Source organism: Macaca nemestrina, chromosome 9 (assembly GCF_043159975.1).
Source record: "Macaca nemestrina isolate mMacNem1 chromosome 9, mMacNem.hap1, whole genome shotgun sequence".
NCBI classification, from domain to species: domain Eukaryota; kingdom Metazoa; phylum Chordata; class Mammalia; order Primates; family Cercopithecidae; genus Macaca; species Macaca nemestrina.
The window spans coordinates 137,866,042-137,890,458 of NC_092133.1; the positions used below are offsets into that span (position 1 = coordinate 137,866,042).

The 24,417-nt window shown below is 48.0% G+C and overlaps 1 protein-coding gene across 7 annotated transcripts in view; it reads left to right on the top strand.

The window, feature by feature from the left end:
• Window positions 1-1,925: 1,925 nt before the first annotated feature.
• LOC105494369 (interleukin 15 receptor subunit alpha) overlaps window positions 1,926-24,417 on the top strand; it is a 34,212-nt gene continuing 11,720 nt past the window's right edge. For 2 of the 7 annotated variants that reach the window (XM_071070515.1, XM_011762731.3), the window contains exons 1-4: window positions 2,381-2,570; window positions 16,894-17,088; window positions 22,689-22,886; window positions 23,468-23,500. In XM_071070515.1, coding sequence (XP_070926616.1) covers window positions 2,483-2,570; window positions 16,894-17,088; window positions 22,689-22,886; window positions 23,468-23,500 — 514 coding nt within the window. In that variant the 5' untranslated portion in view covers window positions 2,381-2,482. The other 5 variants (XM_011762726.3, XM_071070514.1, XM_024796740.2 and 2 more) reach the window with 5 other exon arrangements.

The following is a 24,417-nucleotide window of genomic DNA, read 5'->3' on the forward strand; positions in this document are numbered from 1 at the left end:
GGAATAAGGGTAGCTATTCCTGCTTAGAAAAAAGAAAGGACCTTGTGTGGTCACTGCCAGATGGTAGGTTCATTATTCTTTCTACTTTTTTTTTTTTTAACTATTATTTAAGAGACAGGATCCGGCTCTGTTGCCCAGGCTGGAATGCAGTGGCACCATCATAGATCACTGCAGCCTCAAACCTCACTCCGGGGCTTAAACAGTCCTCCTGACTCAGCCTCCCAAGCAGCTGGGACTACAGGCAAGTGCCACCACATCAGGCTAATTTTGTTTTGTTTAAAGTTTTTGTAGAGATAGGGGTCTCACTGTGCTGCCCGAGCTGGCCTCCAACTCTTGGCCTCAAGCGATCCTCCTGCCTCTGTCTTCCAAAGTGCTGGGGTTACAAGCGTGAGCCACCGCATCTGGGCCCTACTTTTGATATTTGAAAATGTCCATAACAAAAGAAGTTTTCATAAACCTGAAACACACAAAATGTTGACATTGATTATATTTACAGGTTGGATCCAAGTGGGATTACCAATCCTCTGCATTCCTTTGTTCAGTGTGTTTTACATTTATGCCAATTTTAAGCTTTTTAGGGAAAGAGGAGCAAGAACAGTCATGCCTCACTTACTAATAGAGATAGTTTCTGAGAAGCTTGTCAGATGATTTCCTCATTTTGCCAACATCACAGAGGACTTACACAATTTGCATGGCATAGCCTGCTACGCACTGAGGTCACACGGCCTAGCCTGTTGCTCCGAGACTGCAAAGCTGTGCAGCACGAAGCCTTGCTGAATACTGCAGGCAACTGTAACACAGTGGTGAGGATCCGTGTCTCTAAACATAGAAAAGTTACAGTAAAAACACGGAATCATAATCTTATGGGACCACCGAGGCATATACCAGCTGGCATTAACAGAAAGGTCATGAGGCTCAACATGACTGTAGGAAAAGCTTTCATCTACTCTTTTCCCACTGTGTGTGTGGGGTGGGGGGAGGGGGATGCATAACAACCTACGTTTTTACGCCATTAAATTCTTTTGTTTGTTTTATTTTATTTTATTTTATTTTATTTTATTTTATTTTATGTTTGAGACGGAGTCTCATTCTGTTGCCCAGGCTGGAATGCAGTGGGGCGATCTCAGCTCACTACAATCTCAGCCTCCCGGGTTCAAGAAATTCTCCTGCCTCAGCCTCTGGAGTAGCTGGGATTACAGGCACCTGCCACCACGCCCAACTGATTTTTGTAATTTTAGTAGAGATAGGGTTTCACCATGTTGGCCAGGCTAGTCTCGAACTCCTGACCTCAGGCGATCCACCTGCCTTGACCTCCGAAAGTGATTGTATTACAGGAGTGGTCACTGCGCCTGGTCCTAAATTCTTTTATTTAACTTTTATTTATTTTAAGTTTAGGGTTATATGTGCAGGTTTGTTATATAGGTAAACCTGTGTCTTGGGGGATTGTTGTACAGATTATTTCGTTTTCAAAGAGAATTTGCAAGTATGTCACAAAAGCCTCATAAACACGTCGTGAGATTTTAAGAGACAATGACCGAGGCTCGGATATGTCTCATCCTGTCCAATGTGACCCCTAGACCTGAGAATCTGCACTTCGGAGCTTACAGACTCGGTTCTCAGGCTTCACTTGAGACCCCAAGAAAGAAAAACCCCACCTGCCAAAGAGGGGGAAGGTAGCCTGGAAGAACCTAAGGAAGCGAGGCGCAGAGCTGAAGCACTGTGGCTCCTCTCCCCCGTCACCCCACTCGGCCCCCTCTCCTAATATGAGGCATTTTCTGGGGGAGCAAAGCTGCAGCAGTAATTCGGCGAAGTGGCAGAGCTGGGACCCCAGCGGGCGCCGGGCGCCGCGGGAGCCAGCAGGTGGCGGGGCCTGCGCTCCGCCCGGGCCTGAGTGCACCAGGCAGGTGCCAGCGCCTCCGCACCGCGGCGACACCACCGCCGGCACTCACCCAGGCCGGCAGCTCAGAAGCGATTGCAGAGCCCCGGAGGGAGACCAGGAAAGTCGAAGGCGGAGCAGCTGGAGGCGACCCGCGCGGGGCAAGGTCGAGTGGATCCCAGCCGCAGAGGGGTCTGGAGAGAGTCTGCTGTCTGATGGCTTTGCCCACTCTCTCCGCAGTGGGGACACCAGACCGAGTGCACGCTGGAGGTCCCGGAGCACGAGGAGCGCGGAGGACCGGGAGGTTCCCGGGCTTGCGTGGGTAAAGTCCTTGGTCCCCACCGAGCACGGCCCGTGCGTCCCCGGGACAGGGGTGGCTATGCGGGGCCGCGGCGGTCCGCAGGGCTCCTTCGCCAGCAGGGGTGGGGACGCTGAGTCACGGATCTGTCACCGCTCTGCACCTCTCCGAACCCTCGGGGGCCAAAGCAAAAGCGAAAGCGACTGCGCCTGGCGGGGCCGCAGGTCCCAGAGCCGCGCTCGCCACCTCCCCCGGGCCTGGGCAGCGTTCGCCCGGGGAGTCCAGCAGGACCCTGTAGAGTTGCGGCCATGGCCCCGCGGCGGGCGCGCGGCTCCCGGACCCTCGGCCTCCCGGCGCTGCTGCTGCTGCTGCTGCTCCGACCGCCAGCGACGCGGGGTAGGGAGCTGGGAGCAGGGGCGCCCGGGCGGGACCCGGGAGGGGGCCGGGACGTGGAGCTGTAGGGAACCGGGCTCCCCATCTGCCCCGGCCGTGCGGGGCGTCGGTGCCCTCGGGAGCGCGGTGCGCGCAGGCCCGGGCCGGGGAGGGGGCGCGGCGCCCGGCAGGAGCGACACGTGCCGGGAGCCGGGGTCGCAAGGAGAGCGCCGCCGCCACGCCCGGGTCACCCACGTAAGGGAGCGGGCGGTCAGGCTGGGGTCTCCGAGGCCGAGGTCAGGAGCAGTTCTGCGAAGCCGGTTTTGGCCACCGGAGCGCGGAGCCGGCGGCGTCCAGCAGTTGGGAGACACGGGCTAGTGCGCTTCTCCCAGGCGCTGGGACAGCAGTGCGGCTATTGCACGGCACGCGGTCCTCGGAGGGGTCCGGGAGAAACTACCCTCCCGACTCCCAGGCAAAAGTAAATTTTGTCAGTGGGAGCTGGGAGGGTGGGGAGGTGCCGTGTCCCGGGGGGAAAAGCGTCGGGCAAGTTGCACACTTGGGGACCTGGAAACAACTTCCAATTCTTAAGCGCTCAGGAAACCAGCAGAGGCCGTCGGGATCGGGTGAGGGTGGGGGTGGGGGCCAGCCTGGAGTCTACACTCGCATGAAAAGGGGGAAGAAATCTGGTGATCGCTTGTATTCGAGAAGAAAGCGGGTCGCGGAGCTCTGATCTCGGCAGGGAGGATGGAATGAGCGATTCCTAGGGGTTTTGTCCCGGGAGCCAGAGGAAGGAGGAGAAACAGTAGCTGGGTCTAGCTCTATCCTTGCCAGCGCTTCTTTATCTTTTTATAGCCAGGGAGCTCTTGGAGGGTCTGATGAAAGCTACGAACTCCCTCGCCGGAAAAATGCGTGAATGCACATACTTACAAAATGTGGATATGATTTCGGGATCAAAGACCCACTGAAGGCCATCCATGGACTCTCTATCGGAGTTAGTAATTCCATGATCTGTGTGTGTTTTTCAGCGAGACCCCAATAATTTACATCCAGTCGGGCCAGTCTGCCCAGGCCCTGGCCTAAGCCATTCCACGCACAGTTGCTGCTGGCTGGTGTGGCCTGAACGCCCCCACTCCCCACCCCACCCCCACCCCAGCTCTGCGAATTTTCGTGAAGTTTCGTTTTCGTGAGACTCTGATGCTTGGATTTTCCCTCACATCTGAGAAGCAGAGTTATGTTGGTGACCTGGTTGCTTCCTCCCAGCTGGCTAGCAGTGTCACAGGCCCCCGATAGCTGGCAGCTGGGGCAGCTGGATTGCACAATGTGAAAGTGAAATGCAGCCTCAGTGAGCCCAGGAGAGAGGAGGTGTCTTCCTTAAAGACTGAGTGGATAGGGAGCACCACTGTGAGATCTCTAACCTCATCAGCTGCACGGCCTTGCTTTTTGACCTTAGAAAGGTGTTGCTGCCTTCCCTTCCCAAAGCTCTCGATGTTTTTTTTTTTTTTCTTTTTCTTTCTTTCTTGTTTTCTTTTTTGAGATGGAGTCTCACTCTGTGGCCCCGGCTGGTGTGCAGTAGCGCGATCTCGGCTCACTACAACCTCCGCCTCCCGGGTCCAAGCGATTCTCCTGCCTCAGCCTCCTGAGTAGCTGGGATTACAGGCGCCCGCCACAACACCCGGTAACTTTTGTATTTTTAATAGAGACGGGGTTTCACCATGTTGGTCAGGCTGATCTTAAACTCCTGCCCTTGTGATCCGCCCGCCTCGGCCTTCCAAAGTGCTGGGATTACAGGCGTGAGACACCGCGCCCAGTCGATGGGTTTTTTTTTTTCTTCCTTTAACAGCCTTATTGAGGTATAATTGACAGACAATAAACTGCATATGTTGAAGTTGCACACTCTGATAAGTTTGGAGGTAAATGCATACATACTCATGAAACCATTGCCACCACCCAGAGTGAATACAACTATCACTCCCAAAGACTTCCTCATGCCCTGCACAATCCTCACCTCCCACCTCGCCCATCTCCCAGGCAACCACTTATCTGTTTTTTTGGTCACTATCAGTTTGATGCACTTTCTGGAATTTTTTATGAACAGAATTATACAGTAGGAACTCTTTCTTGTTTGGCTTCGTTCACAGACAGTAATTATTCTGAGAATTATCCATGTTGTAATTTGTATAAATAGTTCATTGGGGCCGGGCGCGGTGGCTCGCCCCTGTAATCCCAGCACTTTGGGAGGCCGAGGCGGATAGATCACGAGGTCAGGAGATCGAGACCATCCTGGCTAACATGGTGAAACCCTGTCTCTACTAAAAGTACAAAAAAATTAGCCAGGCGTGTTGGCGGGCTCCTGTAGTCCCAGCTGCTGGGGAGCCTGAGGCAGGAGAATGGCGTGAACCCGTGAGCCAAGATCGCACCACTGCACTCCAGCCTGGGTGACAGAGGGAGACTCCGTTTCTAAAAAAAAAAAAAAAGTTCACTGGTTTCTACCACTGAGTAGTATTCTACCCACAGCTAGCCCACCATTTGTTTACCATTCACTTGTTAAGGGACATTTGGTTTGTTTCCAGTTTGCGACTATTACATAGAAAGCTGCTCTGAACACTGACATACAGGTTTCTGATGGACACATGCTTTCATTTCTCATGGGTAGAGAATGGTTGGGAGTAGAGCGGCTGTGCTATATGGCAGGTGTATGTTTAATTTTTTTTTTTTTTTTTTGAAACAGCCCTACACCATTGTTGCCCAAGCTGGAGTGCAGTAGCATGATTATAGCTCACTGGAGCCTTGACCGCTCAGGTGTTTAATTTTTATTTATTTTTTAATTTATTTATTTTGAGACAGAGTCTCACTCCGTCACCCAGACTGGAGTGCAGTGGCTCCATCTCTGCTCATTGCAACCTCTGCCTCTCGGGTTCAAGAGATTCTCCTGCCTCAGTCTCCTGAGTAGCTGGGACTACAGGCATGCACCACCACACCTGGCTAATTTTTGTATTTTTAGTGGAGATGGGGTTTCACCATGTTGGCCAGGCTAGTCTTGAACTCCTGACCTCAGGTGATCTGCCTGCCTTGGCCTTCCAATGTGCTGGGATTACAGGTGTGAGCCACCACACCTGGCCTCAGAAGTTTAATTTTTAAAGAAACTGCTAAACCATTTCCCAAAGTTGTACTATTTTACATTCCCACAGCAGTGTAGGGAAGTTCTAGTTCCTTCACACCTTTGTCAGCCCTTGATATGATGAGTCTTTTTAATTTCACCCATTCTAATAGGTATGTAGGGGGTTTCTCCTTGTAGTTTTAATTTGCATTTTTCTGACAGCTAGTGATGTTGAGCATCTTGTCATGTGCTTATTTGCCATGTATATATCTTCTCTGGTAGTGTCTGTTTATATCTTTTTTGCTCTTTTAAAACTTGAGTTGTATCAGCTGGGTGTGGTGGCTCACACCTGTAATCACAGCACTCTGGGAGGCCACCGCGGGCAGATCACCTGAGGCCAGGAGTTGGAGACCAGCCAGGTCAACATGGTAAAATCCCTTCTCTACTAAAAATACAAAAATTAGCCAGCTGTGGTAGCCCATGCCTGTAATGTCAGCTACTCAGGAGGGTGAGGCAGGAGAATCACTTGAACCCTGGAGGCAGAGGTTGCAGTGAGCTGAGATTGCGCCACTGCACTCCGGCCTGGGCGACAGAACGAGACTCTTTTTTTGAGTCTGTCTTAAGAATAAAAAATTGAGTTGTATCATTATTGAATTTTGGGAGTTCTTTATATACTCTGGATACAAGGCCCTAATCTGGTATATGATTTGCAAATATTTTCTCAGATTCTGTGGCTTACCCTTTCTCTTAGCAGTGTCTTTTGAAAAGCAGAAGTTTTTAATTTTTATGAAGTCTAATTTATTAATTTGTTATGTTGTGTTTTGGGCTTTTGGTGTCATATCTAAGAAATATTTGCCTAGCCTAAGGTTACAAAGGTTTACTTCTATGCATTCCTGTAGAAGTTTTATAGCTTTAGGGTTTACATTTATGGCTGTGATCCATTTTGAATTAATTTTGCTTATAATGTGAGGCACGAATTGAAGGTTGTTTTGGGGTTTTATTCATTTCTATTTATGCATATCCAATTATTCCAGCATCCTTTATTGAAAAGATTATCTTCACTGACTTGCTCTTATGCCTTTTGAACATCAGTCAGCCATATGTGGGTAGGTTGGTTGCAGTACACGAAACACCACTACACAAAAGTTAGTTCTATTTCTATACATTCACAATGAACAATTAGAAATTAAAATTTTTTAAAAAGTCATTTGAAATAACATTAAAAAGCATTACTTATGGATAAATCTAACAAAAGGTGTAAAAGACTTGAATATGGAAAACCACAAACCATTGCTTAGAGAAATGAAAGAACTAAACCAATGGAGAGACATACCATGTTCATGGGTTGGAGAAATCAATATCACTAAGGTGTGAAGTCTCTCCAGATAAAAATTCCAGGAGGTTTGCTTGCAGAAATTGACAAAACTATTCCAAAATTCACATGTAAATGCAAAAGACCTAGTATGGTCAAAACAGAACTGAGTTGGAAGCACACGACTTCCTGATTGTGAGACTTAATATGAAGTAACAGTAATCAAGACAGTGTGATGTTGGCATTAAAGATGGACAGAGGGATGACAGAGCAGAAGATACCTGATGTTTTTCAATGAGTTTGGAAGAGAAGTGGACCCAAACTGTTAAATTTGCTACATGGTAGTATGATTCTGGTATGAAATTGTAGAGAACAGCACATTTCTCATCACTGAGAGAGTAAATAACATTGTCTCCAGCTTGTATATGGAAAACCAGAAACCATTGCTTAGAGAAATTAAAGAACTAAATCAATGGAGAGATATACCATGTTCATGGGTTGGATAAATCAATATCACTAAGGGGTGGAGTCTCCTTCTTGTGCTACTAGGCATTTCAGTCTGAAAGATTGCGGGCGATGGCCAAAAGCAGCTGAGAAGACAATGCTTTCTTTGAAGACAAATATCCCTAGCCACCTATTTCAGTTTGCTTTTTTATATAAGGTATAAGCTCACTTGGGGGTGTTTTCACACCTTTTTATGTGTCTTTAAGTATTTTTAAGCCATTTTTGAGAACTCTAGGGGTCTTTTCCCAAACCTTTTATTTTTTATTTCCTATCCATTTTATCTAGTTGTTACTGCTTCTGTGCCCCTACTGATAGCAAAAAAGTGGTGAAAACATAAGCACACAAAACATGAGATTTGTCGAAATCAACCTAAATGTTAAACAGCAGAGGACTGCGTGAATAAAATGGAGTTGTTTTCAAGTAGTAGACATCATATGATTCATGTTTTACTAGAAGATCAAGAAGTAGTTGTCATTGAATAGGGAATATGTCATGTTGGTCATATGTGGCCGTGTATGCAGTTGTCTGCCTTTTCTTATTTTTTCTGCCATAATTTGAATTGTTCTGTAATAAGAAAAGTAAATAAATAAAATTACAAAAGAAATAGCACGATTAAGATCTAGAATTTTGGAGTTTTTTCTAATTCACCTTTAATTATAGCTGATCTTGTCTGGCAATGTTTTCATGACTTTACAAAAGCTTGTCCAATTCACAAAAGCTTGTCCACTGCACTCCAGCCTGGGCGACAAAGCGAGAGTCTGTCTCAAAAATAACAATAAACATAATAATAGTAATAACAATATGTATCTAAATGAATAAATATATATAAAACTCCTCAGTATATATCCTGGGAGTCATATCAGTGTTGCTCATCGGACATAGTTGATGTGATTTGAATGCTTCTTCTTGGAAAGGCTTGATTCCCTTCTGTGCAGTGGGGAGCCCCTGAGGGTTTCTGTGCAGGGGAACATTACTGGAACTGCATGGTGAAAAGGTTGCTCTTGTGTAGAGTGTGAAAAATGAACTGTAGTCAGGAGAGTCCAGAGAATAGGAGCTATGTTGAGGCTTTTGCAATCGTTCTGGTGGGTGGTGATGAAATCCTGAATGCAGGCGGTGTCAATGCAGGAGGCAGAAGAGGCCGGATGTCTTCTCGAGTCCTAAAATTATAGAATGCATTTCATTATTTTCCTTTCATTTGCTCTTTAACCTGTAGCCCTCAACTCTCGCAAGCCTCCAAAAATCATTATTTAAGGATTTGAGCTATGGAGAAATTCACCTGGCACACAAGAGGTGGGTCGGGAAGCTCAGTTAATGAGTCTGAGAGAGAAAGAAAAGAATTGCCAAGTTTCAGGCAGTGAGCTGGAGACAGTCTGTACTTGTAGCCAGCTCCAAAAGGAAGTGTGTTGACTTGGCTGACATTTCAGCGGGGCAAATAAGGAAGGAAGGTGGTGGGTGACTGTGAGGCCAGAGGCCTCTGCCTTTTCCGTACACCAGCTCCACAGTGAGCTTCCTGAGGGCAGGAACCACATCTGACACTTCTCTGAATCCTACTGCCCTTAGCTCGTGCAGGCATTTGAAAGGTGCTGTAAGCGAGGAGAATGTTGGAGTCGATTCTGACTCTGCTTACAGGGCAGGGGGACCACGCTAACCCGACAACCTCTGAACTCTGGATATGAAACCAGGGCCGAGGCTGCCAGCTCTTATTAGACTCTGTACACCAACCTGATAGATAAGGAGCTCTGATTCACAGGTTCTGGGAAGCAGAAAGAGGTGTGGCCCATACACTATTTTGGTAACTTCATTTAAATGATCGTTAGGACTTGTTGTATATGTTTTTGGCTACTTCAGAGTTTTGAAAGTCCCAGAGCCATAAGTTTACTCCAATTTCCATTACTTCATAATTCCGGTATATGTATTCAGAAAATATCTATTGTATACCAGGCTTAGGAATGTGAGAGTACCAGAGACTGTAAACTATACATACCATCTGCAAGGAGCTTATAATATTGTAAACAAGGTGAGACTTGTTTACATTGAATAACTAGGGAACAATGTTATGAGAAAATATATAGAAAGTATAATTGAAGTATCTAAAGATATGATTCAGGCATGTGGAAATGAAGTTATTGCTTCAATTAAATGTATTATCTCTGGAGGATGGCTTGAGTTCAGGAGTTTGAACAGGCTAGGCAACATGGTGAGACCCCATCTCTAGGTTAAAAAAAAAAAAAATTAGCCAGGCACGGTGGCATGCGCCTCTAGTCCCAGCTACTCAGGAGGCTGAGGCAGGAGGATTGCTTGAGGCCAGGAGTTTGAGGCTGCAGTGGGGCATAATCGTACCATTACACGCTAGCCTGGGTGACAGAGCTAGACCCTGTCTCAAAATAAAATAAAATAATAAAATAATAATGAAATAAAATAAAATCATTTTAAAAATAAAATAATAAAATGAAACAGTGTTAGTAATATCTCCAATATAGTGATGAGACAGTCCAACTTTACAAAGTAAGTAACTGGCCATCATTTGCCTGGTTGGATTGGCTGCAGTACAATTGATATCCTTGTACATTCAAACATCATCTATTCACGGATTTATCTTGGTTTGAGGACCGTTCATAATGGAAGAACCACTGATAAGACTTCCTTTCTCAGCAAAATGACAGAGTAGATACCGAAAAACCCCAGAAATGATAAATAGTGTAGTGCAAATGCCTTTTAAAATCCTTAGCTAATCAATAACAATCAACTGTCTAAAGCAAAATAATAACAATGTGTCATAGGGTATAATGTATGTCAAAGCAAAACGTATAACAACAATAGCACAAGGGCTTGGGGGAGAGACTGGAAGTCTGCTGTTTCAGATCCTTACAGGATATGTATGCGGTGGTATAACATCACCGGAAGGAAAACTGGGATAAGGTAAAGATATATAGTGGATGCCCTAAAACAACCACTAAAATAGTACAATGAGTTATAGTTAATAACCAACAAAGGTGATAAAATGGAATCATAAAACATACTCGGAGAATCCATGATGTGATCATCTCTATAGAAAATCATATGGAATCTACAAAGCTGCTATTAGACTAGAATAGAATCTACAAAGCTACTGCACCGAGCCTATTCTTTATCAAATTTACTCCCAGCTACCCTTGCACTTTTCCAGGGGCATGTACCAACAACTGTAACTAAACAACACCAGTCACTTCCTGCAGAGTGGAGCTGTGTCCGTCGGTTCATCCACTCTCTCTCCAACGCACTATATCCCAGGAATAGAAAGCATTCTAAAATGTATGAATGACCAACCAGAACTGAAAGCAACAGCAGCCTTTGGGAAAAGGATGCTTCATGGGGAACAAGGTGTCTTTGCAGTTGCAAAGAAATGGTCTGATCTTGGCCGGGCGCGGTGGCTTACGCCTGTAATCCCAACACTTTGGGAGTCCAAAGCAGGTGGATCACAAGGTCAAGAGATCGAGGCCATCCTGGCCAACATGGTGAAACCCCGTCTCTACTAAAAATACAAAAAGTAGCTGGATGTGGTAGTGCACGCCTGTAGTCCCAGCTACTCAGGAGGCTGAGGCAGGAGAATTGCTTGAACCCAGGAGGCGGAGGTTGCAATGAGCCAAAATCATGCCACTGCACTCCAACCTGGCGACAGAGTGAAACTCCGTCTCAAAAAAAAAAAAGAAAGAAAGAAAGAAAGAAAGAAAAAGAAAAGTAAAAGAAATGGCCCGATCTTGCAAGTAACTGTGTGGCATTTGGGATAAGGGAGGGGTTCTTAGACTCCCCCCGCCTTCCGAGGTTTCAGAATAACTCATGGCAAGGTTTTCAGTCCTGGGGAGACCAGGAGCTGACTCTATGAGCTGGCAAGGTCTCTCCAGGGCCAAGACAGCCATGCTAAAGAGAAGGCTGGGGGTGAGGAAAGACCAGTTAGTCACTCTCCCAACTAAAATCCAGTCTTTCTCTTGACTTTTCGCCTGGGGACCTCGTGTCTCCCTTGTTTTCTGGAGTCACTGCCCTGTGGCTGGTGGGAGACTGACTGTTCAGCCACCAATGATATAATAGCACCCAGAGAGGAACACATGTCCAGGTCGATTCAGGCTTTCACAGAAGGAAGGAATATTTTATCACAGAGCAGAGTCTTGTGTTTTCATGGGACTATCCATTCTGACCTGCTATCAGATGTTTCTGGAGTTGATTTGAGCTGATTTTTATGGTTATTCCTCTCTGCCCTGCCCTACCCCCACTGCCTACCTAAGTATTTTCCCAGATATTTTAACATAAAACAAAGCAGCACAGGTGCAGGTATAAGATTTTGGTAGCAGGGAGTGAAACCTACGGTTCTACCAAGCTAAACGCGCACATGTGCACACATGAGGGGGTGGATTTTTGAGATGGAGGTGGGAGAATTTGATCCAGTTAAAAGCTATTAGAATAGAAATTCAGGGCCTAACACGGTGGTTCATGCCTGTAATCCCAGCACTTTGGGAGGCCGAGGCGGGCAGATCATTTGAGGTCAGGAGTTCAAGACCAGCCTGGCCAACATAGTGAAACCCTGTCTCTACTAAAAACACAAAAATTAGCCGGGCGTGGTGGCGGGTACCTGTAGTCTGAGCTACTCAGGAAGCTGAGGCAGGAGAATCACTTGAGCCTGGGAGGCAGAAGCTGCACCTGCAGTGAGCTGAGATCACACCCGTGCACTCCAGCCTGGGTGAGAGAGTGAGACTGTCTCAAAAAAAAACAAAAAAAGAAAAGAAAAGAAAAGAAATTCAGAAGAGCATAGTAAGAGGAACCTATAAATTGATTCATTGATAGAGTCAATTCCATGACCTGAAAGGGTATGAACAAGGTATTACTCATGACTTTAAGAGAAATTTTAAATGAGTGCCAAAAACTCCCTTGTCGGGCCAGGCAGAGTGATTCATGCCTGTAATTCCAGGACTTTGGAAGGCCCCGGAGGGCAGATCACTTGAGGTCAGGAGTTCGAGACCAGTCTAGCCAATATGGTGAAACCCCATCTCTATTGAAAATACAAAAATTTGCTGGGCTTGGTGGCACACGCCTATAATCCCAACTACTTCAGAGGCTGAGGCAGGAGAATCGCTTGAACCTGGGAGACAGAGATTGCAGGCAGTGAGCCAAGACTGTGCCATTGCACTCCCAGCCTGGGTGACAAGAGTGAGACTGTCTCAAAAAAAAAAAAAAAGACAAATTTACTTAATTAGTCTCCTACTGACAACATACAAGATTAGTTACAGATACTGGCTGTTATAATCCATAACTTTGTATATACTCAGTTTGCAAATATACCAGCATATCTGTAAAATAAATTCTTAGGGGTGGAATTGCTAGGTTAAGGAATATGTTGTAACAATGTCTCGCAGGTATGCAGACATATCTGTAAGATAAATTGCTAGGAGCAGAATTGTGGGGTCAGAAAGCATGTACCTCTATAATCTTCGAGATTGTAAATATGCCCTCACTAGGGTGTTACAAGCAATCTGAAAGTTCTGGTTGACCTAAAAGGTTTATTATTCAACTTTCAGCTCTTTTCTGATTTGGCAGCTAGAAGTGCCGTCTCCTGTAGCTTTCTTTTTAACACTTCTTTCATTGTGAATAAGATTGAGCATTTTAAAATATATTTAAGAGCCATTTGTATTTCCTTTTCTGTAAGCTTCCTATTTTATCTTTTTCTTGTTTTCCCATGGGATTTGGCACACTTTTTGCTGATTTTCAAGGGCTTTTAACATATATGAGGAGGTCAGGTATGGTGGTTCACACCTGTAATCCTAGCACTTTGGGAGGTGGAGGCGGGCAGATAACTTGAGCTCAGGAGTTTGAGACCAACCTGGGTAACATGGTGAAACCCAGTCTCTAAAAAAAAAATATATATATATATACACACACACACATAAACTTAAATATATATATATAAACATATGTAAACATACGTATAAACATAAATATACACATATATAAAAATATATACATATATATAAACTTATCCAGGCATGGTGGCATGTGCTTGTGGTCCCAGCTACTGGAGAGGCTGAGGTGGGAGGATCACTTGAGCCCAGGAGGTTGAGGTTGCAACAAGCCATGATTGTACCACTGTACTCCAGCAAGACCCTGTCTCCAAAAACAAAAACAAAAACATATGAGAGGAATGGCCCTATATAACATGGGATGCAATTTCTTTTTCATTTCACCATTTGCCTCCGGTTGATGCTGGGTTTTGCCACACGGAAACTATTTTATTTTGAAATGGGCTAGATCACCTTAGTCAACCTCAGTTACCAGGTCTGCGCTGATGCACGGGGCAATTGGTCTTACTAACAAAACAAATGCAGTACTTTGCGTAAAGGCTACATAGAGCAGGGGTTGGCAAACTTTTCCTGTAAAGGGACAGATAGTAACTATTTTACACTCTGCGGGCAGGCAGGTCTCTGTTCCAACTATGCAGCTCTGCCATTGCGCGTGAAAGCTGCCATTGACAAGACATTAATGAATGAGAGAGGCATAAAACGTTACTCTCAATAACAGGTGGAGGCTGGATGGGGCCTGTGGGCCACAGCCTACTGACCTCCGCACAGAGGCCGCCAGGGGCCTCCCTATCCCAGGCTGCAAATCTTCCTGCCACTGCATTTGGTCTCCCCGTCAATCCACCCCAAGGCAGCAGGAAGATGACCTCACTCAGTTCTCTTGTCTGGGACCCAGCCTTTGCACCAACTGCTCAGCAGGGACTTACCGAGAGCTTCCTGACCTGGAACCAAAGAGACAAGCCCCAGCAGCTGGAGGCAGCCCATTGGTTTCCGTGTTTTACAGCTGCCTTGGTAACCCCCATCGCTGCCCTGTACCAGTGTCTTAGCCAGTGACACTCAGGGCCTAGACACACTCAAATAGTGGGGAGTCTGGGGGAGATGTTTCTGGCCACGTCCCCATGGGCACCAGGACCCAGAGTGCCCTCCAGCACTGCCCACCCTCAGCCCCTCCACACCCAAACCATTTCTTACTCATCTTTTCAATGCACAAGAAAACCTAATAATGTGATTCGTTCATAAGAAAAATAGTAAAAAGAAAATCTTACAGTTATTTAAAGTGCCTAAAGAAAAACCTTGCTTTTTAAATTTAGCCACAATTGAATCGTGCAGACCAGGCATGATGGCTCACGCCTGTAATCCTAGCAGTTTTCGAGGCCAGGCAGGAGGATCGCTTGACCCCAGGAGTTCAAGACCAGCCTGGGCAATATAGAGAGACCCCCATTTCTACAAAACAAACAAACAAACAAACCAAACAAACAAAAAACAAATTAACCGAGCATGGTGGTACATGCCTGTGGTCCCAGCTACTCAGGAGTCTGAGGTGGGAGGATTGCTTGAGCCTGGGAGGTTGAGGCTGTGGTGAGCTACAATCACACCACTGCACGTCCAGGGACAGAGTGAGACTTTATCTTATATAAAAAAAATCTTTCTGGCATTGGACAAGACCTCATCTTAAACAAGGAAAAGCCAACCATATTGGCATACATTAGCTGCCTCCTTGCCTTTTAAGAACTAAGGGTGATCTTTTAGGAGTTTCTTTATAGAACCACAGTCTACAAAATTGGTGCCAAAGGGGATTGTATGTTAACTGTCATTAAGGCCTTGAATAGATTCTTTCCTGGGATCCACAGATTTTTATATTAGGTACATGATCAATAACACCAACCTCATTCATTTTTGCCTACTGGAAAACAAGTCAACCTTTCTTTTTTACAGTTTTCATTGTTGTTGTTGTTACGTAACGTAGGAAAAAAGCCTGAAGTTCTCCTATAGCTCACTCAAGTCAGGTTGTCTTTAACATTTACGTTATGTGCTTTTACATAGGAAAGGAAATTTTTAAGGACAAAGAAATATCAATAGTTGTTAATAAATAATTATCAACAACAACTAAAAGCCATTAGTGAATACAGTGTCCCCAGAATGGAAATGGAAGTGACACCCATTTCCATCTTTTCTTTGCTTCTGAGGCCAATCCCCTTAGATGTGGACTCGTAAAACCCCTCATTTCCACAGAACTGAGCTCCTGCACCATTGCCGGATGTGTAGCTGAAGTTTGGAGTCTGAGTCCAATTCCACCTGTCACAAACGTAAAGCTGTCTGGAGCAATTCATCTTGCTTCTGGTTTCTTCTGAAAAAGAGAGGATAATGAGATAAACTGGTTACAAAGGTAGAAATGAAATAAATTGAACTCACTTCTATGAGAAAGTCAGGCTGAAGACTGTGGTTGAGTAACAGAGTTCATCCATTCGTTCTTCCAACAAGGATTTCTTGAGTACCTACTAGTTTCAGGTATAGTGCTGGGCTCAGGATCCCAGTGTTAGCAAAAACAGATGTGGCCCTACCCTCATCTGGCTCAGAGCACACACAGTGGGATGCACGTGAATTACATAATCTCAACATCTCCAATACAAACTGTGGAAGAGACTAGGGGAGAAAGAACTCAGCCCAGGCCCTTGCGTACTCAGGGAGAGGGACGGTCTTCCTTAGGAGGCGGTGTTTCAGTGAGCTAGGAAGGGTGGTGGGAGACAGAGTGCCACGGTGGGTTGTGCTTGGGAAGAGGTGGGTAGCGTGGTGAGTGGTGTGAGGGGAGCCCAAGACCATTATGGCTGGGGGAAGAGAGCTAGAGGGGCTGGCCGAGCCCTGAAGACTTCGTAAAGATTTGTTTTTATTCTAAGAGTACTGGGTGGTCAGGGACGAGTGAAGTTGTCAAAGGTGCATTTCTTTTCTTTTCTTTTCTTTTCTTTTTTTTTTTCCTGAGACAGGGTCTCACTCTGTCGCCCAGGCTAGAGTGCAATGGTGTGATCTGGGCTCACTGCAACCTCTGTCTCCCAGGTTCAAGCAATTCTCCTGCCTCAGCCTCCCCAGTAGCTGGGATTACAGGTGCGTGCTACCATGCCCGGCTAATTTTTTGTATTTTTAGTAAAGATGGGGTTTCACTATGTTGGCCAGGCTCAAAGATGCATTCCTAAAGGTGATGCTGGCCGCAGAGGCCTGTGGGAGAGCCTGCAGGGGGCCTATCTGGAGGCAGTTGCTGTCGTTCAGTGAGAATTGGAGGCTCTGTCCACAGTGGAGAGGGATGAAGACTACTGAGGGCTTGGAGAGGAGTGGGAAATGAACGGAGAGGATGTTTCATCGATGACCCTCTCCCCACGCCCCCATCTCTAGTTTTGCTGACTGACTGGCACTTCAGGTGAGGCTCTGGGAAGGCTTCTGGGTGATGGATGCCCTTCCTGCACATCCTCCATGTGCCTGGCACCTGGGGCTTTTCCTAAGGCACCCCTAGGATAAGCTGAACTCAGCCCTAAAGTTACTGACTACCGCCGCGTGTGCCTGGAGAACGCGTCTTACAAGTGGAAACCTCTTCACCCTCCCCTGTCCTCTGCACTTTTGCAGGCATCACGTGCCCTCCCCCAGTGTCCGTGGAACACGCAGACATCCGGGTCAAGAGCTACAGCTTGTACTCCAGGGAGCGGTACATTTGTAACTCTGGTTTCAAGCGTAAAGCCGGCACGTCCAGCCTGACTGAGTGCGTGCTGAACAAGGCCACGAACATCGCCCACTGGACAACCCCCAGTCTCAAATGCATTAGTGAGTAGCCCACACCACCCCACCCTCCTCCCTCCCCCACCCCGCCAAGGCAGCACAGAGAGAAGATACCATCTCAGGGGTCAAGGGATCTTTGCTGAGGTCTGAGGCTAAAGGCACCAGTGGGGGCCGGGCATGGTAGCTCACACCTGTAATCCCAGCACTTTGGAAGGCTGAGGTGGGAGGATCACTTGAGGTCAGGAGTTCTAGATCAGCCTGGCCAACATGGTGAAACCCTGTCTCTATTAAAAATACAAAAATTAGCCGGGCATGGTGGCATGTGCTTGTAATCCCAGCTACTCGGGAGGCTGAGACAGGAGAATTGCTTGAACCTGGGAGGTAGAGGTTGCAGTGAGCCGAGATCACACCACTGCACTCCAGCCTGGGTGACACAGCAAGACTCCATCTCAAAAAAAAAAAAAAGACACCAGTGGGATCCTCAGCAACAGCTCCTGACGTTGGAAATACACAGGTGCTGGGGTCACAGAATTCTGGGTTTCAATCCTGGCTTTGCCGCCTACCACCCAGGAGGCCTTGGGCAGCTCTTGTGACGTTCTGGCACTCTGGCTGGTCATCTGGAAAACGGACTTGATATCCACACTGCGGGCTGTGGGAGGGTGGCGTGAACCCTGGTACTTGTTAACTCTTATTGCATGTAGTGCTTTGATTTGAGATGATGCTGGCAAGAGAATTTGGCTGCAGAGCTGGGTGGGCACTCACGAACACACTAGTGTGCGAAATTTTGGGATTTCTCATGAGAAGGTGGATGTTGGAAGCCATCACTGCTCCTCGCTCATTACCCAGCCCCGAGGATGGGCGCAGGCCCTGCAGCAGGGCTGCCCTGTGCTCAGTCAGCTGTGCATGGTGTCCAGCAGGAGGGAGGGAAGGTGGCAAGAATCGACTTTTTTTACCTGCACCTGGATAAACATCCCAGAAGCGGCCAAACCGCCTCGGGTGGGAGCCACTTGGGGCTGTTTCTGGAACACTCAGGCCTGCTTCTGCCCCCCTCTTCCTCCTTCTGGAAAAAATAAAAAATTAACCCGGGGGCTTTCAAGAGAACTCCCATTTGACAAACGTTGAGGGCAGGTTTCTCTGCTTCCCCAGCTCGTCTCTGGGGCAGGGATGAGCGCGCCCCTGCATGGAGCGACCCCATCGCTCCCGCCCTCTGCAGTCGGGGACAGAGGGGAGCTCCGTGAGGCGCTGAACATTGCCACTGGTTTGGGAGTGCGGGCTCAGCCTCCTCCCCCAGAACAGAGCGAGTCCCACAGGCAGCAGAGGGAGGACAGGGAGGAAGACTCCGACTTGTTCGGAGAAACCGCTCCTGGGGACACAGCACCCCGTGGTATCAGTGAGTGAATGAGAAAGCTGAGCGTGGCGGGGAGAGCAGGATCTGTGGGAACCACGGTGGGTCTTAACCTGCCAGTCCTGGGACTCCCTGGAACCTGTAAGCCCGAGGTAAAATAAGGACTTTCTCACTGCAGGGAAAGTCAGGTCTCCTCAATGCTCCATGTCCTTTGGGCAAATGAATGTGGGATGGAGAAGAGCTGTGGGCTCCAAACAGGGTCAGGATAGGAGAGGAAAGAAGAGAACCCAGAATCAGGGTTTTAGCGCCCAAAGACTGGATGCCTTTTTAGCTTTCACCTAGTCCAAAGATCCTTCCGCGTTCTGATCACTCACGACTCCCTCTGTGACGCTTCCCAACCTCTTGTGCTTTGAATGATTTTTTTTTCCTGCTAAACAAGCGAAATGTAAGCCAGGTATGGTGGCTCACACCTGTAATCCCAGCACTTTGGGAGGCCGAGGTGGGAGGGATTGTTTGAGACCAAGAGATGAAGATCAACCTCAGCAACATAGCAATACCCTGTCTCTACCAAAAAAATTTTAAAAATAAAAAAATAAAAATTACCTGGGCATTGAGGCACGTACATGTAGTCCCAGCTACTCAGGAGACTGAGGCAAGAGGATCTCTTGAGCCCGGGAGGTCGAGGCTGCAGTGAGTTGTGATCACACCACTGCACTCCAACCTGGGCAACGGAGCAAGACCCTGTCTCAAACAAACAAAATAGAATCTATTGAGTGATCATTTATTTTCCCAAGAATAGCCATTATTATAAAATTGAATTGATATCATTAATATCATCTCAGCCAAAATAAATTTGATATTTAACTTGTGCAGTCTTCGGAAATGCAAGAAAAATAGTTTGCAGTCTGTCTTTGCATTTGGGTGAGGAAACATTGTTTCTCATGCCTCCACTGTAAGCATGTGTTAATATATTTTATTTGTATCCAGTTCTGAGGCTAGCCCAGGATCCAGGCTCAGGATCATAAGTGCCATGTGGTTATCCTCTCTCTAGGAGACCCTCTCCTGGCTCGCCAAAGGCCAGCGCCACCCTTCACAGTAACGACGGCAGGGGTGACCCCACAGCCAGAGAACCTCTCCCCTTCTGGAAAAGGTAGGAAGGTCAGAAACTTCTTGAGGACATTTATTCCCTCCCAACACCCAAAGCCCCCATCACCAAGCCTGCAGACTCATGGACCTCCGTGGTGTGCCACTGCAGACTTAGGCAATAGCACAAATGTCTTATTCAATCAAGAATAAGAACATCCAGCTTAATTTTCTTTTTCAAATCAAGGTTGCTTGATATCCAGGTGTTATATGTGCAGAATGAATAGTGGTTTAAAACTCACTAATATGTCATATCATGTTTAGTTGTAGACACTTACCTTCAAGAACTGAAAGTAGACTGAGGTTTGAGGTTGCACGTGTCTCAGCCCTCAACATTTTCATGGGTGCTGGCAGAAACGAGGGCACTCCAGGATGGGAGGCCAGCAAGCAGCGGGAGCTTCAGCATGTTTGCATCAATTCCCTCGTCCCCTAGCCAGCAGGGACAGTACAGCTGGGCCTCAACAGATGCCTGTCCGCTCAGCGGGCTGCACTGTGGGAGAGGAAGCCCCGGCTTTGGAGACCCAAGTGTTTTGTCATGGGCAGTAATCACGCCTGCTCTCTGCTCCAGGGGAGACCATGTCCCTATCTTCCAAGGCACTTGCTATAGAAGCACCCTTGAGAGGATGGTCCAGAGAAAGGGCAGTCAGCTCCCCTGTCTACAAGATGTGCAGAAATGTCAGAGACCCGTGGAGAGCTGCCCCCCACCCAGACCTAAACACCAGCACATCACGGTGACTGCTCTATTGTAGAGGCATTGCCTGAAGCTGCCAGTGTCCCAGGCTTCAACAGAGTCTTTGGAGATTGTCAGGACCGATTTCCTCAGCACTTTCTCAGTGTTCAGAAAATTTGAAATCTTGGATGCTTTCTTGGGATCCTCTGCCCTGCGTGCTATGATACCTTCATGTTATAGTTCACTCTTGACTTTAGTGTTGCATCGTCCAGCCTGTGGCTGTCCCTGGCCCCTGCCTACTCCTTTGCCCCCAGGGATGGGCCTGTCTGTTGTCATTCATACTACAAAACGCAGCCATCCTTTGCAGAGTGTCGGTTGTCAGCTGTGGATACGCACTAACATCTGAGCACTCCCGTTGGCCTGGGTGCAAGCTGGAAATCACTGCTCTCCAGCCCCAGGTAGATCTTTTTTTTTGAGATGGAGTCTTGCTCTATTGCCCAGTCTGGAGGGCAGAGACGAAATCTTGGCTCACTGCAACCTCTGCCTTCCAGGTTCAAGCGATTTTCCTGCTTTAGCCTCCCGAGTAGCTGGGATTACAGGCGTGCACCACCACGCCCAGCTAATTTTTGTATTTTTAGTAGAGACAGGGTTTCACCATGTTGGTCAGTCTGGTCTCAAACTCCTGACCTCAGGTGATCCGCAAGCCTCAGTCTCCCAAAGTGCTGGGATTACAGGTATGAGCCACTGCACCTGGCCCCCAGGTGGTTTTTAAGTGGCCAAGGCTGAGGCCTGCAGCTTAAGGGAGGAAGAAGCAGCTAAACAAGGTTCCCTCCTAGTGAGTCACCTGCACAGGGAGGAAGGGGTTGAGGGGCTGGCTCCATTTAAACTTGAGGTAATTCTACAACCCCTTTGATCTGAGTCACACCTCGTTAACCCAAGGAGGAGAATGATCCAGTAAGCCTCTCCCATCCTCCCCACTCTCGCATCCCAAATGCCTGGTCCGATGGCCATTGTCGAGACACAACTGTGCAGTCAGAAGCTCCGACGTGACAGCAGCCTTTGACCTGAGCTGGCACGACCGTGGGCACTTGGCTGAGGACGCTGTGGTGTGCCCTGTCTGCAGGGAGCCCTGGAGCGTTGGCAGTGAGGGCGGGGCAAGTTGTATGCGAGGTGGTGACAAAGGATTAAGGGGATGTGAGGACTTCTCATGACCTGTGTGGCTGGGAGACCACGGGAACGCAGCAACAACAGTGCATCCAGAGAGCCACAGCGCTTGGCCCCACATTTGCTAAATTCCGTAGCTGTCACAACGGAAGACACGTTTTTCATGGAGAGGGAACAGTACCTTTACAGTGCAGGGGCAGCCACCTTCTGGGGAATGACAAAGAAGGGAAGACTCTGAACCCAAGGCAGCCTCTTTTCCTGACAGCGAGCTCATCCGGATGCTTTCCTCCAACAGCCCAGAGAGTTCAGGCCAGAGCCCAGGCTTCATGTGTTTCACATTCAGCCGCTCCGAGCATCCTCGGCCAACGCAGCTTCACCTGCTTTCAGCTGAGCCTGCAATGTTGGGCCTGCCTTCTCTAGTAAACAAGCTGAATGACTCAGATCTTTAACACCTTTCTTTTCTTCCCACCCACCCCCTGCCCTCCCCGCCTTTTTTTTTAAGAGACAGGGGTCTCACTCTGTCCCCCAGGCTAGAGTACAGTGGTCACTGCAGTCTGAAACTCCTAGGCTCAAGTGATTCTCTTGCCTCAGCCTCTCAGATAGCTGGAACTATAGGCACATGCCCACCACACCTGGATAATTTATTTTTATTCTTATTTTTGTAGAAACAGGGTCTTGCAGCAGGGCACAGTGGCTCTCGCCTGTAATCCCAGCACATTGGGAGGCCAAGGTGGGTGGATCACCTAAGGTCAGGAGTTTGAGACCAGCCTGGTCAACATAGCGAAACCTCATCTCTACTAAAAATCCAAAAATTAGCTGGGCATGGTGGTGTGCATCTGTAATCCCAGCTACTCGGGAGGCTGAGGCAGGGAGAATTGCTTGAACCCGGAAGGCAGTGGTTGCAGTGAGCTGAGATCATGCCACTGCACTCTAGCCTTGGTGACAGAGTGAGATTCCATCTCAAAAAAAAAGAAAAGAAATAGGGTCTTGCTATGTTGCCCAGGCTGGTCTTAAACTCCTGGACTCAAGCGACCCTCGCACCTCAGCATCCCAAAGTGTTGGGATTATAGGCATGACCCACTGTGTCTAGCTGATCTTTTCTTTACACGTGCCGTGATAGTAGCCATGTTCTTTAGTGTTTTCACAGGTCCTATGGCCCTTCCAGAGGAACAGCTATGTCACCCTCTTAAGGAGCAGTTTGCTGTGGGAGAGGGAGGGCTGGCCCGGGTGACTCACTACGGCAGCACCCACATCACCCCGTGCTGCAGCTGAGAGGAGGGGAGTCTGCACACTGATGCTCTCCCTGCCTTGGCCTCTCTACAGAGCCTGCAGCTTCATCTCCCAGCTCAAACACCACAGCGGCCACAACAGCAGCTATTGTCCCGAGCTCCCGGCTGATGCCTTCCACATCACCTTCCACAGGAACCACAGAGATAGGCAGTCATGAGTCCTCCCACGGCCCCTCTCAGACAACAGCCAAGACCTGGGAACTCACGGCATCCGCCTCCCACCAGCCGCCAGGTTAGCACTTGCTTTGCCCCAGGAGAGGTCCATTTCTCACTATTGCTTCTGAGATCGGGGCTGAGATCTAGCACAAGGCGGCTTTAGACCGTCAACCCAAAGTCGGGATTCACTGGGTAGCCTGCTGCCCCCAGCCACCAGCCACAGCCTCCTGGCCTGTCCTCTTTCTCCGTGGCTTTCTCTGTGGCTGGGGCAACTAGAAAAACAAGCCCACCCGCCAAGATGTGACAGGGCCAGCCTTATCACCCGCACAGCAGAGCCCGTGCTGAGACTCTGAGTGGCATCTGTGCCCTCTCGCAGTAGGAGGTGGTGGAAGCTCCCTGCAGTCCGGGGCCAGGATCCGTGGAATGGAGGAGCTGTGGGTAACGTGGACCTTCTCTAAAGCTTATCTGATTCTTAAGTGTGGCCAGCACCTCAGTGAGCTACCCTGCTTGTTCTTTGCTAAAACGAGTCTGGTTACGCCAGCCACGAGTCTCCGAGGGTGCTAAGATGGCAGCCGAGCTGTGCCGAGTTTCTCCTGCTTCATGAGGATCTAGGACCTCTAGGACTCGAGCCGTGATGCTCTCCTCTCTTTTCCGCAGGTGTGTATCCACAGGGCCACAGCGACACCACTGGTAAGTGTGTCCCTTTGTGAAGTACGTTTATGATCAGGGTGACCACAGTCCCAGGTGCTGGGTGGTCCTGGCCCAGGCCTGCCGCCCAGCACAATCCTGGCAGCAGTCCCTTCCACACTTAGAAGGCCTCCATCACATAGAAAGTTAAACAATAGCTGCTTTATGGAGTTCTCTGTTTGAGGTGCCTGTTTTTCTAAATATTGGTAGCTTCTAGCGGTCAGGCTACTGGAGTTGAACCCAGAGTGTTGGCACCCCACAAAAGGGCTCAAGGTCAGCTCTTCACAGCTCTACACAGCAGGGTCCACCTCCCTCGCACGGAGCATCCAAAGCCACAGGTGCCAATGCCAGCACTGACATTACAGCATCTCTGCCAGAAGCTGCCGGTCCCCTGCCGTGCACTTAACAGAGAAGCTGTCCACATTTTCAGTATAAAACACTCCTCTTGGCCAGGCACGGTGGCTCACATCTGTAATCCCAGCACTTTGAGAGGCCGAAGTGGGAGGATCACTTGAGGCCAGAATTTGAGGCCAGCCTGGTCAACATAGCAAGACCCCATCTCTATTTAAAAAGCAAAAAAAAGAAAAAGAAAAAAAGTTAACAACACAAAATAAAACCAAAAACTGTTCCTCCTTACAGAAGACACATGCAATGCTAAGGCTAGGAGAATAGAAAAGAGAATGTGCAAGTGACGATAAGGAGGAAAAGGGGAAAGCGTTTGCAAGACTAAAAGGAAAACCTGAAGGGAGGGGAGGAGAGCTGAGAGAGGAGGGGAGAACAGGAGGAAGAAGGGAAGCAGGCAGGGAGGAAGAACGCAAGTAATGAGAAGAAAGCAAGTCATGCTCCAGGCTGACAAGCTTCCAAAGTAACAAAAAAAACCAACTGTAATTTGATATGGGCAAAAATTATTTTAATCTTCT